The sequence below is a fragment of the Camelus ferus genome, chromosome 1 (assembly GCF_009834535.1).
Source record: "Camelus ferus isolate YT-003-E chromosome 1, BCGSAC_Cfer_1.0, whole genome shotgun sequence".
Classification (NCBI taxonomy): Eukaryota; Metazoa; Chordata; class Mammalia; order Artiodactyla; family Camelidae; genus Camelus; species Camelus ferus.
The window spans coordinates 13,907,371-13,930,115 of NC_045696.1; the positions used below are offsets into that span (position 1 = coordinate 13,907,371).

Consider the following 22,745-nt stretch of genomic DNA (forward strand, 5'->3'; position numbering starts at 1 on the left):
TGTCCTGTTATAATGGCTACCTTAGAACAAGCGCAGTTGGTCTGGGGGAGACCACAGTCCAGCAAGGGAATGTTCGTATTTGACAGTAGTTGATTGTGTAGGAAGGCTCTAACATCTCTAGAAGCTTGTGTGGTCTTTGCATGAAAAGTCTGATCATGCAGCAGTTTGATGAGTAACCCACGTATAGAGACTGCTTGGTAAAACATACAAATAATTGCTAGAAGGAAGGTGGTTGGGTGGCTGAAACAGGGTTCACAACCCAGAAGTAGCAACTGTTGTGTCCCTAGACTGAAGACTCCAGGTCAGAAGTTTGGTAGGGACAGCAAAAGGCAACAGTTATTAAGTGGCATGCATGTGACAGTCAACATAGAGGGGGCTAGAGAGTAGGCATACAGGCAGGACCAGGACCAGGGCTGGGGGAGGGGAATGGAGAGCCTAAGGGGCAACACTGAAGGAGGCCACCACTGGGACTACCCTGAAGTGAGTACCCCCTTAGGAATGAGATGCTCCTGTAAACCAAGTTGATGGGATGAGAATAAACACAGCAGGACACCAGGAAACTGGAAGATCCCGAAGGGAACAGTAGAGGGAATTCCCAGAGCAGCAGTATGTAAGGCATGGTGAGAGGGATGATTTCCTGTTGAATAGCTGGGTAAGGTATTTTAAATGTGAGCAGTAACTCACATTCTCTTAGAGGGCAGTGCCTCCCGAGCAATAGACTGCATCCCTGAACTCTGCCCTGTGTGTGTTAGCATTGGATCAGACTACTAATTGCAACGGAATGAGTCCCCAGTCACAACAGCAAGCACATTGATTTTGTTACCCAAGAAAAATGTAAGCCCCTCAAGTCACTCTTGCATATTACATGTGATGGTTGTGTTTTTGTCATTGACATCTTGTCACCCCAGACACAATGCTCAGGTTTTCCCAGGCATCAGCACTGTTCCTACTTCTATTCATACACCTGTAGGGTTAGGCAATTACATTTTTAATTTTTGTGTAATCTCTTACCTCTTGCTGCCCACAATAATAAAAAAAAAAAAGAACTTGTCATTTTTCTCCCCACATCATATTATTTCAAGAAACTGGGCAATTGCTTAAGCAGTTGCCTCATCCTGAAGCTCTGCTCATACTCATCCTCTGCACCAGGATAATGGGAGAAAATTTGTCTCTCTCTCTAGTCATGAGCTAACTCTTGGAAGGCAAAAGTCATGGTCTTTTCTAAGTTCTCTAGTGCATTTTTCATAGAAGAACTCCAGTGCAAATTCAAAGCTCTAAAGTTATTTAGTGAGCTGAGTTCAGAAGAAAAAGCTGATGTCAGTGTGCTAAAGGGCATTAGAGTCGGGAGAGCTACGCTTATTCATAATGAGCAGCATGAGCTGGAGAGGAAAGTGCCCCGTGTCAGTCTGAGATTTTTCACTGCCATTGATAGATCCCAGTCTCCTCTTACACTCTCTGTCACCATCATCCAAGTCAGTCACCCACCCAATGTTACCTGGTCCCTAGAGTGCGGATGTGGAGAAAAACAGAGTGTACGTAGGAGATGAACAATCAAAGGGAGAGAGAGGGAGAGGGAGAAAAAGAGAAAGGATAGATAAGAGAAGAAAAATGAGAAAATATATAGAAATAAGCAATGATGTGATACTAAGGAAAGATCGCAATGCAGAGAATGAAGACATGTACTTGGTACTCATCTTGTCTGATCCCTGAAATCTTCACAGATACTTTCAAAAGTTTAAATATTGGAGCTTTCTAATGTATGCATTTCCTCTCCCTCACTTTGCCTCCTTGTTTCAATTTTTGACCTCTCACCTCGAAGATTCCATTAGAATGGGAAATCCTCAAGTCATCAAGTCATTCCAGAACTAGATTCTGTACGCCACTGGATATCGCCTCCTTCCATCTTGGATTGTTCTCAATTTTAAACATTTCTCTCTACTCCTCTTCCCTTGCTGGGCGTGGAGACTTCCTTGCTTGCAGTTAAAAGCTTTTAGTTCTATTAGATTTGCTGAATGTGTTTCCAGGACTATCTCACCGTCTCTGCCATAATAACCCCTTTGAATTCATTCTCCCTTTGGTTTCTTTAGCCCACATGTTACTCACTTCACAGGACTTTAAGAAGAACTCTTGTTCAGTGCTAATGGCAGTCATTCAGACTCACAGGATCTTTTTTGTCTTACTAATAAAAATTTTATATGCCTGTTTACACCGAAGTCCATGAGTAATTCTGCACCTGTATGACACATCATGATTAATTGTAACTCTTTGGATGTGAGTGACAGAAATCTTATTTTATTTTAATTAGTTTAAACAAGGAGAAGACTTTATTGGTTCATATAATCAGAGTGCATGGAGGGCTACAAAAGCTGGCTTAAAGGTGCTGGGAACCAGAGGCTTTTGTACCAGCAGGAACTTCTGTGTCCCTCTTCTCTATTTCTTTCTTTTCTGTCTCTTGAGCAGAATTCTGTGCACTGAGGGCCTTATTCCCACACCTTCCTGCTTAGCCCGTAACTGTCTCATATATATGAGGAAAAAGCCAATTTTTCTCAGATTCAACCAGGAAAAGCTTGAGGAAGAAGGAAGACAAATTAATAAACCCTCATAGCACATGATTGGAGCAAATGATAATCTTTGAGAGTTACTCTCTCAGTCATGATCAGTTACTACTAAATATGTTATAAAAAAATTTTAACTGAATTCTAACTCTCCATTTAGCCTCTGAGACAAATAATCTGCTCACATTAAAATGAACACAAAGTGTCCTGTTTCAGATCTGAATAGTATCTTACAAGAATGTATTTTCTACTTACTATCAGTTGAGCAGTGGATTCCAAGGATGCTGAAGCAAGTTATTAGATTCAGAGCATTGGAAGTAATCTAATTATTCCTCCAATTCAAAGCAGAAGTCACTAATCAAAAACAAAGAGGGCTTATGGATTTTCTACTTGTTGAGGAACTCAAAAACCTCAAAGAAATGTACCCAGATTATAATTATATAAATTTATAATTCATATATATATTTACAACCAGCCAACATGTTTCTACAACTCTTTTCCCATTACTCACAGTTTAAAATTTTTAGATTCTTTCTCTGTCTCTGTCTCTCTCTCTCTCTGTCTCTCTCTCTCTCTCACATACACACTTTATAATAATCCATTTCCCATGTATTTAAATACAACCATAATGTCCTCTAATCAGTGGTCTTCATAGTTTCTCTTTTTCTTACAAAAACATCAGATTTATATAAATATTTTTATATAATATATTTTATAAATATTTCATCACCAAGTTGACATCTTCTGGACAAACTCTAACTTATACTGCTTTGAAAACATAAGATTAAAATCAAATATGGTTGTCAGCATAAGGTGTCCTCATTGAAAACACAATGAGAATGTTGACTGCATTATGAGCATACTGTCAAGAATAAAAATTCTACCAGCTTTGATTGTGGAAGACATGTACACCTGTTAGCTCTTAGGCAGTGGCTAGAGAGAACTTCCCATATACCAGTCCCAACACCACTTGCTGGGGAAATCTAAACCTATTCCCAGGGAAAGGACTCTGAGGGCCCAGAGCCCCAAAGATAGATGACAAATCAAACCCTTAAAATGAATGAAGAACAATGAGAACATATCAGATGCAAAGGTGAATGAGTTTATTAGGTCAAACAAAAGAGAATTTCCACATATTTTATACAAATAATTTATGTAATTCTGAATTAACTATTTTAACAAAATTACAGACATTGAACCCAATACTTTGGTCATTCATTAATTTCACCATTTGAAAGAACTAGTCTGTCAGCCGGTGCTTGATGCCTGAGAAAGGGTGAAGAGCTGATGGTGAGATGGATTAGCTAACATTGCTGGAAAAGGCTATGATCGCAGTTCTAAGAAGAGACTGAAACATTTTGCTCAGAAGGTCTAGAAACTCAACAAGCTGATTTACAGAAAGCTGATCTATAAACTGGCCTATAACAAGAAGGCTGGCAGCTCCTGGAAGCCAAACTTTTGTTGGAAGACAAAGTCTGGATCCATAGCTCAGGGAAGGGAAGACATGGGCTCCAAAACTCAGGGGTCTGAAGACACTGGATCCCCATCCCAATAAGGAGGAACTTCTGTATCAATAGCCCAGGGAGCAGCAGCTTCTAGATCCAGAACCCAGGGAGAAGCCTCTGCTGGACCCGCAGCCCAGAGACCCAGCATAAGTTGTCTGGCAGGGACTGCGGAGCCTGGAGGTCCTCAGGCGGTAGCAGGATGTCTGGCAGGGGCTGGACACCACACAGGAGGGCTGGCAGGTGCTGCGAGAGTGGAGGTCAGTGGTGTAGACCAGGTTGCTGGGGTAGGAAGAGCCACAGGAGGAGCCTGGGCAGCGCAGGTGGCCCCCAAGGGAGCGGGAGGAGAAGTTTCCAGAGCTGCCGTTGTAGGACATGGTGACAGGAGGTGTGAGCTCAGCTGAGTTACACTGAGGAGACTGAGTTTCAATGTCACGACCTGACCTTCTAGTGTATATATACTCTTAGACCTGGATGCGTCACTGTCCAGATGGATGCCTGCTCCTCCTTGCTCACCATTTTATACAAGCATACTTCTCTAGGTTATTGCTTAAGTCCAATTTATCACGTTTTCACATACTTTATTGTACTTGAATCACTCTGATACACTTGGAAAGAAACTACTCAGTTCCTTTCCCCAGGAATTTGCTATGATTTGACCTTCAAAATTAGGAGCCCTCACACTTCTAAATATCCTCCCCCTTTTCACTCATGTGTGCAGTGTGTCCTTGTCCTACCAGCGGGAGTGACATACTTTTCCTTCACGTCCATTAGGTATCACAAGCATCAGTTTTAGCATTTCAAAATAGCTTGTCTTTTTCTTCGCAAGCAAATTATAATGTATTTCTCCAAATGTTAACACCATTGATTAGTCTCACTAATCTATCCACTGAAACCTTTACTTTTTTCTATTTGAATTAATCCGTATAATTCTTGATAGCCATTAATTTAGCTTAATTAAATTGTGGATTCATTGGCAAAGCTCTTATCCTGCCTTCTCTGTGATATGGTTGGCTTACTCATGTCTTGAGCTCATGATCAGAATTAAGGGGTGCAGACAGCATCCTTGGTGTTCAGGCCAATGGACTTTATTAAAATGAATAGAAGCTTAAAATGTTTCCTTAGAGGATGCTCTTTTAGGAAACAATAAATACAACTCGGAGTGAGACTTTGAATAGAAGTGTTTGCTAGACCTGAATCTCTCCATATATTTTCTGATATGCCTATCTTGTAGCAGGCATTATTCTCTGTTTATGCCCTAAACAAGTTCATAGTTTTTTTGTCTTGTTTTATTCTTTGATGGAAGGACAGAGTCTTAGTTGCAATTAATTATTTATACTTAAAATTTTAGGAATGGTTAACATTCTCTGAAATAACTAACTTGAAATATTAGAGCTACATGGGTCCTTAAAATCCTCTGGTCAACCTACACATAAAAAATTGTCTCAGAGAGGTTCAACAGATTTCTTCTAATTGCTCAGTAAGCTAGAAACAAAATTGAAGCCGAACCATGGTCTCCTTTTGCAGAGTCAAGATTCAAATACTCTGCAAAAATAAAAGCAAATTCAACTTTAAGTTGTCTCAGAAGAGAAGCTATTAAGTTTATTTATATGAAGATATAAATGCCTAATAAAGCCTTATTTACTTCTCCTAAGAATATTTGCATTGAATAGTGCTCACTAGTAGAATTCCATGCATCATTGGCCTTTATACATTTAAAGTATATCTTACTTTCTAGCCCAAGAAAGAGAAAAGAACCAGTGCAATCCATACTTAGATTAATGAGGGGAAAAGAAAAGAAAAAGGGCTTTTTTTGTCTGGTATGTGCCCATTTGTCTTCTTTTGAATCTAACATTTTATTTGGTTTAACTAAGGGAAATGGCATTCACAATTGTCATTGAAGAGAGAGCTCCTTAACTACCTGAAAATTAAGTTGCTTTATTCCAAAGCACGCTGCTTCAGAGCACTTAGTTACTTTGTTTTATGATTATCTCTCCCATGCAGAATCCAAAATGTGGCATGCATCACGTGAAGTGCCCTTGTGCAATACTTAAACCGTCACTCTGATTCACTGAAGTAAAATAAGCTATACTTTACGAGCGGATAGCTATTAAATTTACTAAAGATGTATGTGCCACCCCCAACACATGGGAATCCTTATAATGCCAGCCCTTAACTCCTTTAGCATGGGTAATACTTTTCTCTTCCTATTAATAGTTGATTCAGCTAAAATAAAAAAAAAAAAAAGATGTTCTAATATGCAGAAGTTCTTGCTTTTCCAGGCCAGCTCCCTGTGTCTGGGTATTAACACTAAAACAACTAGGGGATAAGTCATTTCCAATTAACATTCCCCCCAACTCATTCCTAAGTAGCTTAACATTTTTCATTAGAGTCATTGGTGCACTTTGTACAAATGCTAATGAATAACTCATAAATGCTAATAAATGTGTCCCTCTGAAAGGAAGAAAAAGCAAAGGAAAACTAGAATGGCTTGCACAGTTGAGAAGTGCATCCAGGAACTAATAAAGTACTCTGTGTGCTCTGTATACACAGGCAGTTTGTTTAAGAGGAAAAAAAAAAAAACCACTATCTGGATAAGTCAGAGGAAAAATGCAATATTGGAAAATCTTTTTTTTTTTTTTTTGAGAAATAGAGGAATACGGAAATACCAACATTACATAGAATAAAACAAACATTAGCGTGTCTACCAGCCACAAGGAGATTATGATCTGAATCACTTGAATAGTGATGGCTTTACCAGGTCACCGTATTAATGCAGCTCAGTCTTAAAGATGATGATCCGTTTTGCAATGTGTTTTCAGAGTCTTTGACTGTCTTCCAAATTAGGCAAATACTAAGTAACAATAAAAAGAGCAGAAATCCACATGTTCCTACCTACCCCTTTATCCCTTCCTGTTCACTTTTCTTCTGTGGCCTTAAACCACCTTACCTAGACCTACAGGATCCTCGGATTACCCCTTCCCCAAAGGTTCTCCTTCATAACAGCTATTCTTCACTAAGATTTTACTTTCCTAATTCTCTCACTCAGCAGATGATCTATCTGTTAAACATTATTGCTAAGAATGAGTTAAAAGACCACTTCTCTGTAAGGAACTTGAGATAAACCGCTTGGCCCCTCTGCCCTGGCCTCTCTCCCAGGCACATGTGCAAGTCTATCCCGGGCGGCTGCTTTTCCAGAGATCATCCTGCCTCGTTGTTAGAGATTCTTCTTGAGACTGACACTCCTCTTGTACCACTGCTGCTTTTTCCTGCTTCAAATGGACCCATTTCCAGACTGCATCATTCATAACTTTTATTTTATTAATTTTTTTTTCTTCCATTTATTGTGATATAATTGACATACAGCACTGTATAGGGGGTGGGGGTGATTAGGATTTATTTATTTGTTTATTCTCAAAGGAGGTACTGGGGATTGAACCCAGAACCTTGTGCTTGCTGGGCACGCACTCTACCACTGCACTATCTCCTGCCCCCATAACTTTTATTTTAAGTGGAAGGACCAGTGTAGCTGACTTCTAATGGGTTCTGCTTACAGGCATCTCTGATCGTCTTACACTCAAATTTACCTGTTGAAAAATGAAAACCGTTTTTAAAAGATAAAATACAAATATTCCTGCCCTCTTTCAGACATTTATTCAAATCAAATTTTATTGCTTATCTTTATTAAAAGTTTTTATTTTTTTTTAAGAAACCAAACATCTTTTGAATCCTATTAAATGTGATGGCCTCCAGCTGAACAGATGGCTCCAGTTCTTTGACTGCCATTATCTTTTACAGACATGCATGGCCAATGTCCTACCTCACTTGCTCTTGGTGCCGCATTTAGCAGTGTGTTACTAAGGTGGTGGAATATGGTGATAGGTTTCACCTCGCATCTGAAGTGAAGATCATTCCCTGGATGCTGGATGGATCATTTAACCAGTGGAGGCTAGTGGAATTCCTCAATCTTCAGTTGGCTTGTCAGCTGATAAATACTTCTGACTCTTCTAGGAGGACTGAAAAATACCCAACTCCTTTTCTGTTTTCAAAGCTCACTTCTCAAATCTCCATCTTGAAATTTTTCAAAGATGTGCCTAAGCTGGAAAAAAGTCTTAGCCAACCAGAAAGGGAGTCCAGTAACATAGTCAACTCTATGCTCTTTCTTGTTTTGTTTGCTTAAGTTCAGCACTGTGGGCAAAACAGAAACAGAGCCTAACTAGGAACCTACCAAAGAGATGCTAGTGTGTGAAACCATGGATTACAATGTCTGATTTCTTACACTGATAAAGATTCGTTTTAGTATATTATGATGGAAACAACATTGAATTACAGCCACTTACTTTTGGCTATTTCATATCTGATCAAAGGTATGACTAGATGGCAGCTAAAGGTCCTGATAATTGCAAAATTCTCTGACCCCAAGGTAAAATTCATATTCCAATAATTCAGTCTCCATGAGTTTTCAAATGACTACATTTTTATTTACTTTTGCTTGTTTTTTAATTAAAGAAAGTATAGTTGATTTACAATGTTATATTAGTTTCAGTGGTACAACTTAATGATTTAATATTTTTATAGATGATATTCTATTTAAAGTAATTATAAAATATTGGTTATATTCCTGTTCCTTGACTGCTTGTGAAGGAAGTTACATTCCGTCCCTAGTGAAGTTCAAACAAGATTCAAGAAGCACATGGTTAATTTGGTTAGAGAGGATACTGACAACAAACATTAAAGAAATCATCTATTTCTTGGAGAGTGTATTGGAGTTCTCCAGAGAAACAGAAACATACATGTGATGAATGTATATAATGGATATGTGAGTGTATATATACACAGATAAAATGTATATCTTTATACAAGATATGTATATACACACACACACACATTTATATATAACGTGTAGGTATATCTTGAGTGTGTGTTTATACAGAGACAGAGAGAGATTTATTCTTAAAAACTGGCTTATGTGACTGAGTCTGAAATCTACAGAACAGACCAACAGGCTAGAAATTCAGCGTGATGAGGCAGTCTTAAGTCAATCCTATAAAACGGCTGGCTGGAACCTCAGGCAGGGTTTCTATGTTGAAGCCTGAAAAATTTCTTCTTCAAGAAATGTCACTCTTTGCTTTTAAGGCCTCTAACTGATTGGATGAAACTCACCCACATTATGGAAGGTGATTTGCTTTACTCCGAATCTACTGATTTATATGCTAATTACAACAACATCTGGATTGGTGTTTGACAAACAACTGGAAATCATGGCTGAGCCAAGTGGAAACACTAAAGTTAATCATTACAGATGGTTACCAAGGCATTAAACAATATCTGCAAATCAGGTATCACCAGGCGTTAAACAGTGTTAGCAAACAATGCCTTCATCAGAAAATCGTGATTATTTGTCACTCTACTATGTTCTCCTTTTGTTGGTTTAGTATTTGTTTCCATAATATTGATGATATAGAATTTTTGGAAATCTCAGTATCTTTGAGTCACCTGCATCAAGTCATGTTTAATGTCACAAGCTTTAAAACCTCAACAGCACTTACAGAGAAAAAAAATTAAGAGGCTCTTGGCACAAGTGTTTTGCAAAAGTAAAGCACCATATGGGAAAGACATCCATCTTATTTACAAATACAAGAGGGAATGTTTTAAAATATTCACAAACCAGTGCTATTCAATATAAACTAAATCTATATATACTCTAAACCTCATCATAATGTCTTTACTTACCAAAAAGTACAAATTAATTTCCCATAATACTGAAATGTTTATTATAATAGTTTAAGAACTCTAGACTTTGAAATATGAAAGCTATGAATCTTTGTTACATAGGAAGACATATTTGTTAAGATGTGCTTGTTCACTTAAAGTTGTAAACTATATTTGCCATTTGCCGTAGAATGTGAATTTTCCCTCGCTATGCTTGTGATTATTCAGATCTAAACTATGACATCACTGGATTAGCTATCATTCCCTCACTTCAGCAGGTGAGAGTCCTGGAGACTTCTTTGAAACTAAAAACATACAGGAAAGTATTCCTAGTTCTTTTTTTAAAAGCAGGTAAAATAGATTAGACAGTCTAATGACTAATTATTGAACGCAACGTAGAACCTCAATTTTCTCTCTTAATAAAATAACAATAGTGAAAAACACGCAACAAGCATTTTACATGGGCCAGACATTGCGCTAAGCATTACACATGGGGAATAAGTTCTCCTATTTGATTCACAGTAGTTCTGTAATAATTTATATCCTCTTACAGATGAGCAGAGACTACATATCATCTTAGCTTTATCTGAGTCTACACTCTTTTTATTTTTTAATTTTTAGTTTTTTTATTTTTTGTGTATATATATTTTTTATTGAAGTATAGTCAGTTTACAATGCGTCAGTGTCTGGTATACAGCCTAATGCTTCAGTCATAGATGAACATACATATATTCATTTTCATACTCTTTTATACCATAAGTTAGCACAAGATATTGAATATAAGCCAGAAGGAGAAAGAAAAATACCATATGATATCACTTATATGTGGAATCCAAAAAAAAAAAAGCCAAATGAACTTATGTACAAAACAGAAACAGACTCACAGACATAGAAAATAAACTTATGGTTACCAGGAGGGAAGGGGTGGGAAAGGATGAATTGGGAGTTCAAGATTTGCAGATACTAATAGATATAAAACAGATTTAAAAGAAAGTTCATACTGTATAGCACAGGGAACTATATTCAATATCTTGTAGTAACTTATGTTGAATCTACATCCTTAATCGTACTGCTTCAGTAATAAGAAAGATGGATAAGATGGCTGAGAGTGTAGAGAGTAAAAGATTAGAGGAAGGATAAACAATGAAGAAATATTAGAAGAACAAAGGGAGAAATTTTGGAATAATTAGGGTTGGAGTGTGCTCAGGACCTACTTTTGGTTCCAGTTATCCAATTCTGTTGAAACTAAACTTTAATTAGACTGTTACCTGTGTATGATTGAACCAAATCAGAAAAATCCATACCTAAAATCTACTACAAATTCATGACCCCCTAGGCTTCCATGATACCAAAAATGTTCTACATTACTTAAAAGAAAAAAACAAAATCTTCCATCCTGATTCTCTACCATTTTACAAATCCTTGAATCCTTCCTTAATAACTTCCTCTTCTTTTGATTCAACTGAACTCCAAAGAGTTGAACTTCAGATCCATCTCAAGTAACAGTTCTCATGAAGGCTTTCTAGCTTTTCTGACAAGATTCCCTTGGTTCAAATATAGTTGTCAACTTCACACTATTTTGAGTCAACCCTGAAAATTATTTTAATTTCTAATTTGCATGCCATGCAAAAAATGCTTTATAAACATACAAAGTCATAAAGAAGCAAGTTCAGGACTCCTAATTGTCAAAAGCAAGGTCATATAGGAGAGGCCATAGACACAAACACTAAGAAGTTGAGAAAATTTAGTTCAAAAAGTATTTTTAGGTAAAGAGAGATCAAAGAAAAGGATTTGGAATAGCACAGAAGTTAGATGGGAAAGAAAGAAAGTAGAAGGTGCAGTATGTATCAAACAACAACAAAAGCAACCGTATGCCAGGAATTTTACATCGACAAACTAATTCAATTAATTTAACAAACAAGAAATGCATGTCATTATCATTCTCATTTTCCAGATGTAGAAGCAGAGACAAAAAAAAAATTTAGCAACTTATGTAAGGGCACTTTTATAAGTAATGGAATTAAGATTCAAGTTCAGGTTTGTTTTACTCTAAAATTAGTCTTTTCATTTACTCATTCATTCTATTCATTTCTTATGAGTTTCTTACACAGAATGGGTATTTTATTCATTGTGAGCAGATGAGTTGATCCAGAGATAACATAAACAAATGAATGTTTAATGAATAACATCTGAATTATTAGTATCAAATCCATTCCCAAATTCTCCCAAATTCTGACTCTGTCAGGAGCTAGAAATAGATTTCTGGATGACAAGAACTGTATTCTGACCTTACGTTGAATTTGGATTCTGCTTCTTTGAGATAACACTTAGGTCTTAAATGGAACAGCTAGCACAAAAGAAAGATCTTTTCTCAGCACATTTCTCAAGTTGTACTCATTGCTTTATCTCGCAAGGGATGGGGAGAAACTATTTATTGTTTGGACTTTAAAAAAAAATCTTGCTTGGGGCTCCAAGTTTTGATAGAGACCAAGAATGGAAAAAAGAAAAAAAAAAAAAAGAGAGAGAGATAATGGAGAATCTAACTATAACAATGATTTCAATATCTGGGGCACCTGGCTTGCATATCCTCCAGAAATTCTATATCTCACAGCTACATGGTATTCTTTGGGGGAAGCAGGATCAATGTATTTTCACACCAAAGAAAACTGACTAAAGACACACAGAACACACTAAAATAAATATAGGCACTTGAACCTGATTTTTGTGCTAAGTTAAGCAAACCATGGTAAAATAAGCTGAAATCTTTCTATTCCTTTGTGACATCCTAGAAAGAGATGATCCAGAAAGTAGGAAAAATAAAATGTGTTCTGAGAAAGGGAGAGGAAGAGAAGGGGAGAGGTGGGAGGGAAGAGAGAGAGAGAGAGAAAGAGGATTTCAGAAGTAACAATTTGCAGATTTCTTGTAGTAGCATTGCTTGTTGGTGAATTAAAAAGCTTTTGTTAGTGATAAATGATGGCTTCTGAAGGTCTAATTTCTTGGAAATTGACAGGCAGCTCCTGAGTTAGGAGACGTGAAATTTCCTTAGTAATCAAGTGCTTTAAAATTAGTTGTTTGAGAGCTTAGAAATGTGTCATGCTGACTTGTAGACCTCTGAACACAGATTGTTGAGAATAAAATGAACTGACCTCTCCTGGAGAAAACAGTAGGACTGTCAAGGAAGCCACATTCATCACTAGTGGTAGGAAACATCCCAGATCCACAGCCCCAAGCTCACAGTCTCATCTTCTGGATAGACAAATGAGGAAGGCACTCCTAAGTGGGCACAGGATGGCTGGAAGTTTCCCTGGTGGCCAGAAGAAACTTGGTAGACACTGGGCATAGGGAGTCACTCAGTTCTTGAGAAACAAGGACCCCCACCTCTTTTGACAATAATGACCTCACTATAACTTGATTATGTCTCTAAAGACTTTATTTTTACAATACAGCCATATTATGAGGTATTGAAGTTAATACTTCAACCTATGAATTTTGGAGGGCACAGTTCAAGTCATAAGCAGAGACAAGTAGTCATTAAAAGTAGAAAAAGAGGCATTGTACAAAGTTGATCAGCTATAGTTTCCCAATTTCAGCTTTCTTTGGGTTTAGTGAGGAATTGGAGTGAATTTTCCCCTTTATAAAGACATCATCAGGGGTGGTATACAAAGAAAACATCCTGGTAAAGTCCTCTGGGGTCTTACTAATCAGTTATCTAATTAAAATAAAATTAATTTTCCCCTGCAGAGACATGGCTGAATATGTTTTATTCATTTCCTTAAGAGACACGGATCATTCCTTTCTCATTTATAGAATGAAGGTGGCTGTTTTCACTGCCAGTAATGCAATAATCACCATGCAACACAGCAGGGCCCCCTGCCACCTCCCACTCTCTGCCATCTCACATTGACAAGATACCTTGCTCTTTTGTTTCTGTTTCCTGAGGTGCCAGGCAGCAAAATCTCAGTTCATGAAGCAATAATCACATATTTTCAACTGTCAAACTGTAAAAATAATCAAGTCAATACTGAGTGCCTGTATTCATCTTTTTAATAAATGCTACTGAAAGTCCTCTGCAAACCAGACACTGAGAAAAGGACATTATCCTTCTCATCTAGGTCCTTCCAGTCTGGTGGATTAAGATGTGATGTACAAAGCTGAAGATTCCTAAAGCACCCTGCAGGAAACAGATTAATGCTGTGGAAGTCAGATGTGGACAGTCATGAGCACAGGTTCACCAGGGTCCCAGCTGCAAATCATCTTGAAACTGTTTACTTTCATGAAAAAGGCATTCCTGCACTGAGGTTTCAACATTTAAAATGGGAGCTGGAAATTTTTCATTCAATGATTTCCAATCTAAAATTAAACCAAATAGCAATACAGCTAATTGCATTTCAAGCATTTTAAGAGAAATGAGCAGAAATGTTTAACTACTCTTGAAAATAAACACAGAGAAGCATCCATTTTCCTCCATCCATGAAACAAATAGAAATATTTCCTTGAGAGTGTCACCAGTTCAGAAAGCTAAGCCAAGATGGATGGCAAATGAAATAGAAAGGGGAGAAAAGAGAGAATGGGGAGGAGAAAAAGGAGAAATTAAGAGATGGATGGAAATGAGAGAGAAAGGGAAGTTAGAGAAGGAAAGATAAAAGAAGAGACAGAGCACGTGAGCACAACAGGAAGCCATTCAGTTAGGAAGTCATTCATCACTGGCTTCGAGCTGCTGACTAGTCCCGTAAAGGTTTAAAGCAGTGCTTTCTCCACAGGATTGTAGCTGTCATGCTGTTATTTTTAATCAACGGTATTCTTTGAAATTCCAAGTTTCTCATTTAATCAGAAACATTTTACTCTTTTGCCAAAGAATGGCTCAGACGATAAAAATGTACTTAAGAGTTTTATAGCTGGGATTCTTAAATTTGATTCCTCAGCACCACATGGGAAGTGTTTTATTTATTTGAGCAGAGATTTACATATATTCCTTCCTAATTGCCAGGCCATGCTCTGGATATTTTGCACGCATTTCCTCCTTTAATGCCCATAGTAATCCAACGAAGGAGGTACTATTATTCCCACGTCGCAGATGAGAAAAGCTGGGCAAGAAGTGCTCGGGTCAATGGCACAAATAACCGTGCTGAAAAAGCAGGGCCAGAGTCTGCATCCCAGGGTTCTGACAGCAGAGTGTGCTTTATTGTCTGCCTTACGTTGTTCCTTAATGGCAGTGGAGGTTCCCTCCCCAGAGCAACTCGTTGTGCTGGTGGGACTCTGAGATCTATGTTTTAATTCACTAGAGTTCAAAATCTTGAGTGATGAAACATACCCCATTCCACAGTGCCCTGAGATTACCTTATGTGTTCGTCTTAAATTCCAAGTCTTTAAAAATCAATCAAATCCTGGTATGAAGATAAGTTTAAAAGTCAATATCGAGAAAGATCACAGGACAGAAAGAAGGAACCCTGTGCCTAACAGTTTCCTGGGAATAAATGGGCTGAACTAAGGTTGCAGCCCTCTAACCACTCTTATCAAGACCTTAGTCTACTCTGACACCAGCAAATGTTGCCAGAACCAAATTTTAGCGTCATAGAATTTAACGATGAAATGGTATAATGAATAAACTGAGTTAAACAATTTACACCTCAAGTTAAGCAAGAAAACCAAAACCAAAACCCTAGATTAAAAGTTTCCCAGGTGTCAGAGCTCTCTCCAGTTGTCTCCAACAGACATTGGGATCTCATTGCCTCTGCCATGTCTGTGCTTCCAACCATCCACCCACTGCCATGTTCAACCAACTGAGCACAATAAAACAAGTTCACTCCAGAGATAACTGGGCTCCATTCCAGTCTAGAGCTCCTGCCTAATTACAAGGGTGAACAAACCCAGGAAACAAAGAAACCTCAAGTATCCTCTATTTTGAAGCCTCTGAAAATCCAGAAGCACCTTGGAATAAACTCTTCCTCTTTAGCATCCTTTGTTCTGCTCTCCCCTCCATGTAGTCCTTATGCTTATCCACCCCCAACCTGCCTACCCCCACCTCTGGAGATGAAGATCAAGGAGCAGAAAGCTCACTCAACCCTAGGTTACCTTCCAGTGGTTAGACGAACAAATGCAGAGAGAATGCAAAGCTGCCTTCTGTGAAGCTACTCACCATGCCTTCAACCAGCAGAGATTTTGGGTAAAGAGAAATGAGGCAGGGGATGGTGACACCCCAAGATCAGCAAGAGTCCAAACCTTTACAAAGCAGCAGGAGAGGAAAAGTGCTCACACACACGTCTCCTTCTTGTTCTCTTTCCCCCATCTCACTGCTTCCCACTAGTCCAAAACTTGATACCAGCTGATAAATCCAAGCCCATGGGTCTTACCCAACCCATAACTTCTAGTGGAAAAACTTCGAAATCTGCTAATAGATATTGTCAACCCTCACTCAGCTACCCAGTCAAAGAAAGAACAAACAAAAAGGAGCTAATATTCACAGAGCCTCTTACACTCTTTATTTCATTTAAGATATCTGCTGTCTAACTTCTCATTACAGTCAATAGACATATATTCATGGAATGCCTACTATATGCCAAAGATTGCTTTAGTCTCACTCATATATTCACATGCCATTCATATGACTTTTAACTAAAACATCCTTTTTATTCTGCCTCCCAATTGTAGCTATCATAGTCCTTCAAAACTGCTGTTCTTCTTGTCCGTATTTATAGTGAATCATTAGTAGTCACCATGAGGCCATCACGGTGTCACTGGGTAGTGACAGGCAGCCTTTGTTTAATCCCTAAGATGCTGCATCTTGCAGGATGGATATTAATGCTACCAAATCCATCTTCAACATTCCCAAATACAGCATCTGTCACAGCTATTATATTTGTGCAGTGGCAAGAAGAAGGGGTACAGCATATTATTAGCAGGAACTGCCCATTACAATAGAATGATGATGTTATAAACAGAAAACAGATTTCCTTTTCGCTCTTTTTAATGTTATGCTTTGTATTCTTGGAAAGACAATTCCTGTACAAAAGTGGTTGCACTTGTCATGCATGTAGTATGATTTTAGATGTCTATGAGCATCTCTTATGGCCTCCTGGCTAGATGTTAAACCTTTAACTTAACAATGATAGTACAGTCAAATCACACGTGGAGCAACCTGGAAAGGAATCAATCACCTGGGCTTTTTAAAAATTATGAATTTATTTTTAGGTTGGTTCGTGGACATTACTGATTTAAGTCTTTGCCCAGTATATAAAAACCAACTCAAATTCTTCTGGCATATAGAGCATTTTAAATCAGAGGATCACAGAAGTGAGGTGGTCCAGTTGAGTTGTAATTTGTCTCATAACTGATGTTTTATATTCTAATTCATCAACACAGATGCATGATATTTTCCTATTAAATGTGGAAGACTATCCTTCAAGTACACAGGGGAATTTGTTCTCACAATTGCCTTAAACTCCAAAGTCTATCGCTCACTGCTCTGTTGATGATAGAGACATTAACTAGCACAACAAAACAGTAGTGCAGGCTTGCTGACTACTGGTGACTGAAATTAAGGAGTGGTTGGAGTGGTTGGGAGTTAGAGGAAGCCCACCCTGGAGGCATGGAGCAGCTTGTATCCAGTTCCAAGCAACAGCAAGCAAAACAGCCCGGTGTCACCAGATTTTCAGAAATTTTGAAAGGCACAAATCCACATTTTATGTGAATTCTTTTGATTTTCAAATATTAGCAACTAATCTGGAGTTTAATAAAAATCCTATGGAGACCTGTAGTTTGCAATAAACAAACCTATGTGGGCTGGATTTGATAGAGAAGCTGAGATTTTGTGATCTATTATTTCAACAGCTATCACTGATGACCACATTGATGTCAGGAGGGTTAGAGAGGTCATTGCAGCTTGGCAGGACAGCCAGAAGGATCTGTCACTATAGACACATTTTGCTGACTTCATTATTTTTATAAAGACGGGTCCTGCCTTGAGTTGGCCATAAGCCACTCTTATGATAAGGCAACTATTTTCAAGAAATTGTTTGGAAAACAGAGATTTCAGAAAGGTGTGGCCTTCACAGCATTGCATGGACTAGGACTTTTATCCCGGTGGCTGGGAGCCCATAGGAAAAAAATTTAGAATTTTTAAAGATCGTGAGATTAAGTTTTTGTTTAAAATCTAATAAACTTATCATACAGCAAAATTTGAGATGAATGAAGCAGAACTAGCATTTTTTGTTTCTTTTGCCTGATATATCCTTTACTTTTCCCTTTTCTGTTTCCTTATATTTAAGAAGAACTATTTTAAATAGAAAATAGTTTTGATTTTCAGTCTAGTCTGAAATTCTGAGTCTTTTTTATGGATGATTTTGTCGTGTTTGATTTAATTGTTGGTAAGTCAGATTCTACTTACATATTTACTGTTTTGTTGCTATTTGATGCATCTTTTATGGTCCTTTTTGTCCCCTTTCATGCTTTAGAAGGGGCTAAGAAAATGGTTTAATGCTATAATTTTACTTTTTCAATATATTTGCTAAGCTTTTAATTTTTAAGCAATTTCTTGAGATTTTAACAATCATCCTTAATTACTGTTTACTCCTACCTATATACTGAGACTCATTTTATTAGTATTGTGCACAATGAGTATTTAGACAAAATTTACTTATATTTCAGTCCTCTTTTTCCCCTCCTGCAATTCCAAGTTCTCCTCTGAGATTATTGGTTTTTTTTAAACTGGAGAAAATGCTTCAGTTTTCATTTTAGTTCAGATTTGCCTGAAATGGAAATCTCTATAAAAAGAAGATATTTGGATATTTAACAGTGGAAAAATAATCTTAAAGAAGTAAAGTAGCGGAAAAGTATGTTTTGCTGTAAAAAAGAAAACTATATGAAAGAATCTGAAGGTAAAAATATCCGAAGGTACTGCTTGATTGGAGTTGTTCCAGAAGAGCAAGCTCTATAGAACATTTTAAATATAGGTGACAAAAAGAACAATGTAGATATGAAAAATCATAAACGACACTGATACTGAATATTTTAACTTAAATTACACAGAGATGGAAAACCCCATAAAGTCACTACTTATATCCTCTTGCCTCTAAAAGACTCCTCTTTGAGTCTTTTCACATATGCTCAAAGTGGTGTACCCTGAGTCTCTGTTAGACGTCCTTTGTCATTTTGCCTCCAAACACTTGTCCTGGTTCTCTCTGTGATCCACCATATTTCTTGTTCAATTTATCTGACCTATCTTCCCCTTTCCAAAGAATTTGAGAAGATACTGTGTAATAAAATATATAAAAATTATTTTATAAATTTAGGGAAAGAAGATCATTGGTGACAAATAGGATGTCTCTGTTCCACTGACAAAGAAAAAATTTACTTTGTCTTAATCCCTGCTCTTACAATTAAGCACCAATCACCAGCCAAAATATAGAGTCAAATGCACAAAGAATCCTGGCCAAGGAGAAAAATAGGGGATTTCCTGGTCATGATGAGATGGCATTAATGACATATAGTCATAGAATTTCTGACATTGGAATAGGTCATTAGCTTAGCGCTTTAACAACAAGGTGAATTCACTCATAAATATGAAATGAAAGGAATTTTTCATCTGCAATTACAGAAAATACTGTGAATTACACATTTGGAAATGAAAGATTACAAGCATGAGAAAGGTAAGTCTGTAGAATGCCACACCCACGGCTGAAAGTATAAAAACACCCCAGTCCAGGAGGTGACATTAAACCTCAGAATCTTCTCATTGTCACTCATTTGAACTCACACCTCCTGTCACCATGTCCTACAACTGCTGCTCTGGAAGCTTCTCCTCCCGCTCCCTTGGGGACCCACTGCTCTACCCAGGCTCCGGCTGTGGCTCCTCCTACCCCAGCAACCTGGTCTACACCACTGACTGCTGCTCTCCCAGCACCTGCCAGCAGGACTCCTCTCTTTACAGCGGCTGTCAGGAGACCTGTTCTAAGCCTATCAGGTGCCAGACGTCTTATGTGGTATCCAGCCCCTGCCAGACATCCTGCTACCGCCCAAGGACCTCCATGCTCTGCAGTCCCTTCCAGAAAACTTACGCTAGGTCTCCAGGCTCTGGGTCCGGAAGAGGCTGCTCCCTGGGCGCTGGGTCCAGAAGCTGCTACTCACTGGGCTTTGGGTCCCATGGCTTCAGACCCCTGGGCTGTGGAGTCTGTGGCTTCCCTCCCCTGAGCCATGGATTCGGTTTCTACCTTCCAACCTACTTTGCCCCTAGGAGCTGCCAATCATCCTGTTACAGACCAACCTGTCGGTCTGGCTTCTATTGATCAGCTTGTTGAGAATTCAGATGCTTTGAGCAATATGTCTAACCTCTAAACAGAGCATTTATCAACTTCATGATCTTCAGGGGTAAAGAAGCTCTGATCAACTGCTCTTCACCTTTTGTCCAGTCATAAAATACTGGCCAAAACTCTGTAACATATACTAAGCTCAATGTTCTCAATGTTTAATATTACTGGATGAATTAATGGAATGAATATAATCTAATAAAATCATTTATTCTGGCTTCCAAATATGCTGCTAATTTTGTTATTAGTTTTAACTGGCTAAGTTTTGGTGTTTCCTTTTTTTTTTTTTTTTTGTGGGGTGGGGAATGTATTTAGGTTAAAGTTTACTACACTTCTGAGAGCAAACTTTAGAAACCTACTATCGGTAGCTTTGAACTAATTTATTTTGGGCTTTTAATGTGCCCTTCTTCAACACTGCTGTTTTCTGAAATCCTTATACCACATGCATAGACTTTACATGGATGATCATCTCAGGAGCAGCATAGAGCACATCTCCTTCAAAGGGTGTGGGGAGTTGATGTTTGCTGACTGAGAGAGAAAAACAAGGAACTTGGAAATTACAACTGTGTGGGGAAAATTTTTAGGTTATATGAAAGTTTTGTACATTAGTTTAAAGAGCTTTCTTTGAGTCAGTCAGTGTTGGGTAGTAAAAAGAACCATATCCCTTTGTCTCACTGAGGACTTTTGTACGTAATTAATTTCTCCATTGGTGTAAGAAGGAAGCCAATTAACTTTGGTAAGAATTAATTAGGTTCATGAGATGTAGATTTTCACCTTATATCCAAGATGCAAATAAATGAGGCTGGAAATAACAAGACTTTCATATCATCAGAAATTATTGTTCCATTTATATCTCAACATGCATTTGCATGCCGCTTGTTCTTCTGTTTTATGTTGCCATTCTGATATCCATAGGTCAAATATTTCAGAAGACAATATAGTTCTAAGGGAGGTAACATGCTGATAAAGTCTAAAGCTAATAACAAAAAGACAGTACCTTTATACAGAGATGAAGAGCAATATTCAAAGAGTTTTCCTATTTGTGACTTTTCAGATCACTAAAGAATCATGAGAAACACACATTTTATGAACTACTTATTTGATACCTAAGGAAGTAAAGACTCAAATTGGATCTAGAGTTCGCTATAGGTCCCAGTCTTAAAATGAAACCAAGATTCAAGATTTTATGACAGATGGGGACTAATATAAGAAGTGAAGACACAAGCAGCGTGGGAGAGAATAAGAATTTTGAGAGGATGAAATGAAATGAACAAAGCAGAGAGGTACAAAGGTACTTGCATTCATGGAATTATTGGGGATCAAGTTATAATTCATATGCCTTAGTAATGGAAAACCAATTTAGTGATGTATAATAGGTATCTTTCACTTCATTATTTGGATATCTTGAGTTTGGGATCACATTAATCAGGATTCATCTCCTCTCAGTCATACTGTTGAAATGGCTTTCTGCTTGGTTACTTTCACTCTATTGTCTATCTGTTCAAACATTCCTAAATACTTTATAAAATAAAGTTTTTGTCAAAGATTGTGTAAAATAGTGTATTGTTATATTTTCTTATTTTATATAAAATACATATTTGTGTTAAATATATAACATAAAAATACAAAAAATATAATAAACAGTTAAATCTTTTATATCCCCTACTACTAATAAAGAAACAGAGCATCTGGTAGGCTTTTTTGGGTTCTGGAACAAACATACTCCCCACGTAGAAATACCTCTGTGGCCTACATACACAGCTCCCTCTATGCCAAGAACAGAAAAGGCTTCTGCTGGTCTAGGTTCAGATGCAAGCAGCCCCATTGGTTGGGCTAGACAATCTGGCAGACCATATGGTGTTGGTGGCATTTGTGGTGTGGGAAGAAAAATAAAATAAAATAAAACTGCAATGTGGAGTTTATGGCAAACTTCAGTGGGAGAATCACAATGCAAGCAAATCAAGTTGTAAAACTGGGTCTTATAACCTGCAGTGGAAAATTAATCTACCTTTGAAAACTGAGATGCTTGGACACTATCTGGGCCTTGTAAAGACACAAAATGCGACCATGGGACAAGTGACCATGCATCTCTATCTGTCCATCATACAGGTACGTTCTGCTGAAACGTCCAAGTCATAAAGTCAGGGAGACTCAGCAGCAATCCATTGTAGGATGGAAGTAGCTTATACAGGCGTGAACATAGGCAGAACAGGAAATCAGGCTACGTGAGCAGGAAGGAGCCCAGACCCCCATGTCACTGCCCAGGACTGCACCACCAGCACCCCTTTCTCAGATCACATGTGTGGTCACATTCGGTGCCTCAAATGACCGGCTGAATGAGGAGGGAGACAGACCATGCTAAGCTTGCAGATGGATTGGCTCATTGCATGGATGTCTTTAAACACTGTGGTGAGAAAAAACATTTTCTCTATGGGCAGAATTTTATGCCCAGCACCTGACTATCTACTTTGTATAAAAGAAAAAAATGGCCCCAGTTGGTGATATGTCTAGGTCCCTGGACAGTGGCAATTGACCTGACCAGCTAGTTAGAGACGTGGAAGGGAAAGTATTAGGATTTGAAACAATGAAATCTGGTCTAGAGACACGTGGATGGACATATATATGTAGGTGGATTCAAAGTGTGAAGATCTTTGTATTTCTTCTTAAGGCCTACC

General features: G+C 38.0%; 2 protein-coding genes across 2 annotated transcripts; one reads left to right on the plus strand and one right to left on the minus strand.

Annotated features, from left to right (window-relative positions):
- Positions 1–3,636: 3,636 nt before the first annotated feature.
- On the minus strand, positions 3,637–4,485 carry LOC102504234 (keratin-associated protein 13-2). Its single transcript, XM_014567342.2, is given in 2 exon segments — positions 3,637–4,012; positions 4,015–4,485. Coding segments are annotated over 2 exon segments (498 nt in total). The 5' UTR covers positions 4,435–4,485; the 3' UTR covers positions 3,637–3,934.
- Positions 4,486–19,466: 14,981 nt separating this feature from the next.
- LOC102524157 (keratin-associated protein 13-1) lies at positions 19,467–20,310 on the plus strand. Its single transcript, XM_006194310.3, has one exon. It carries the CDS (start codon positions 19,534–19,536, stop codon positions 20,047–20,049), a length of 516 nt encoding a protein of 171 aa, XP_006194372.1. The 5' UTR covers positions 19,467–19,533; the 3' UTR covers positions 20,050–20,310.
- Positions 20,311–22,745: the final 2,435 nt, after the last annotated feature.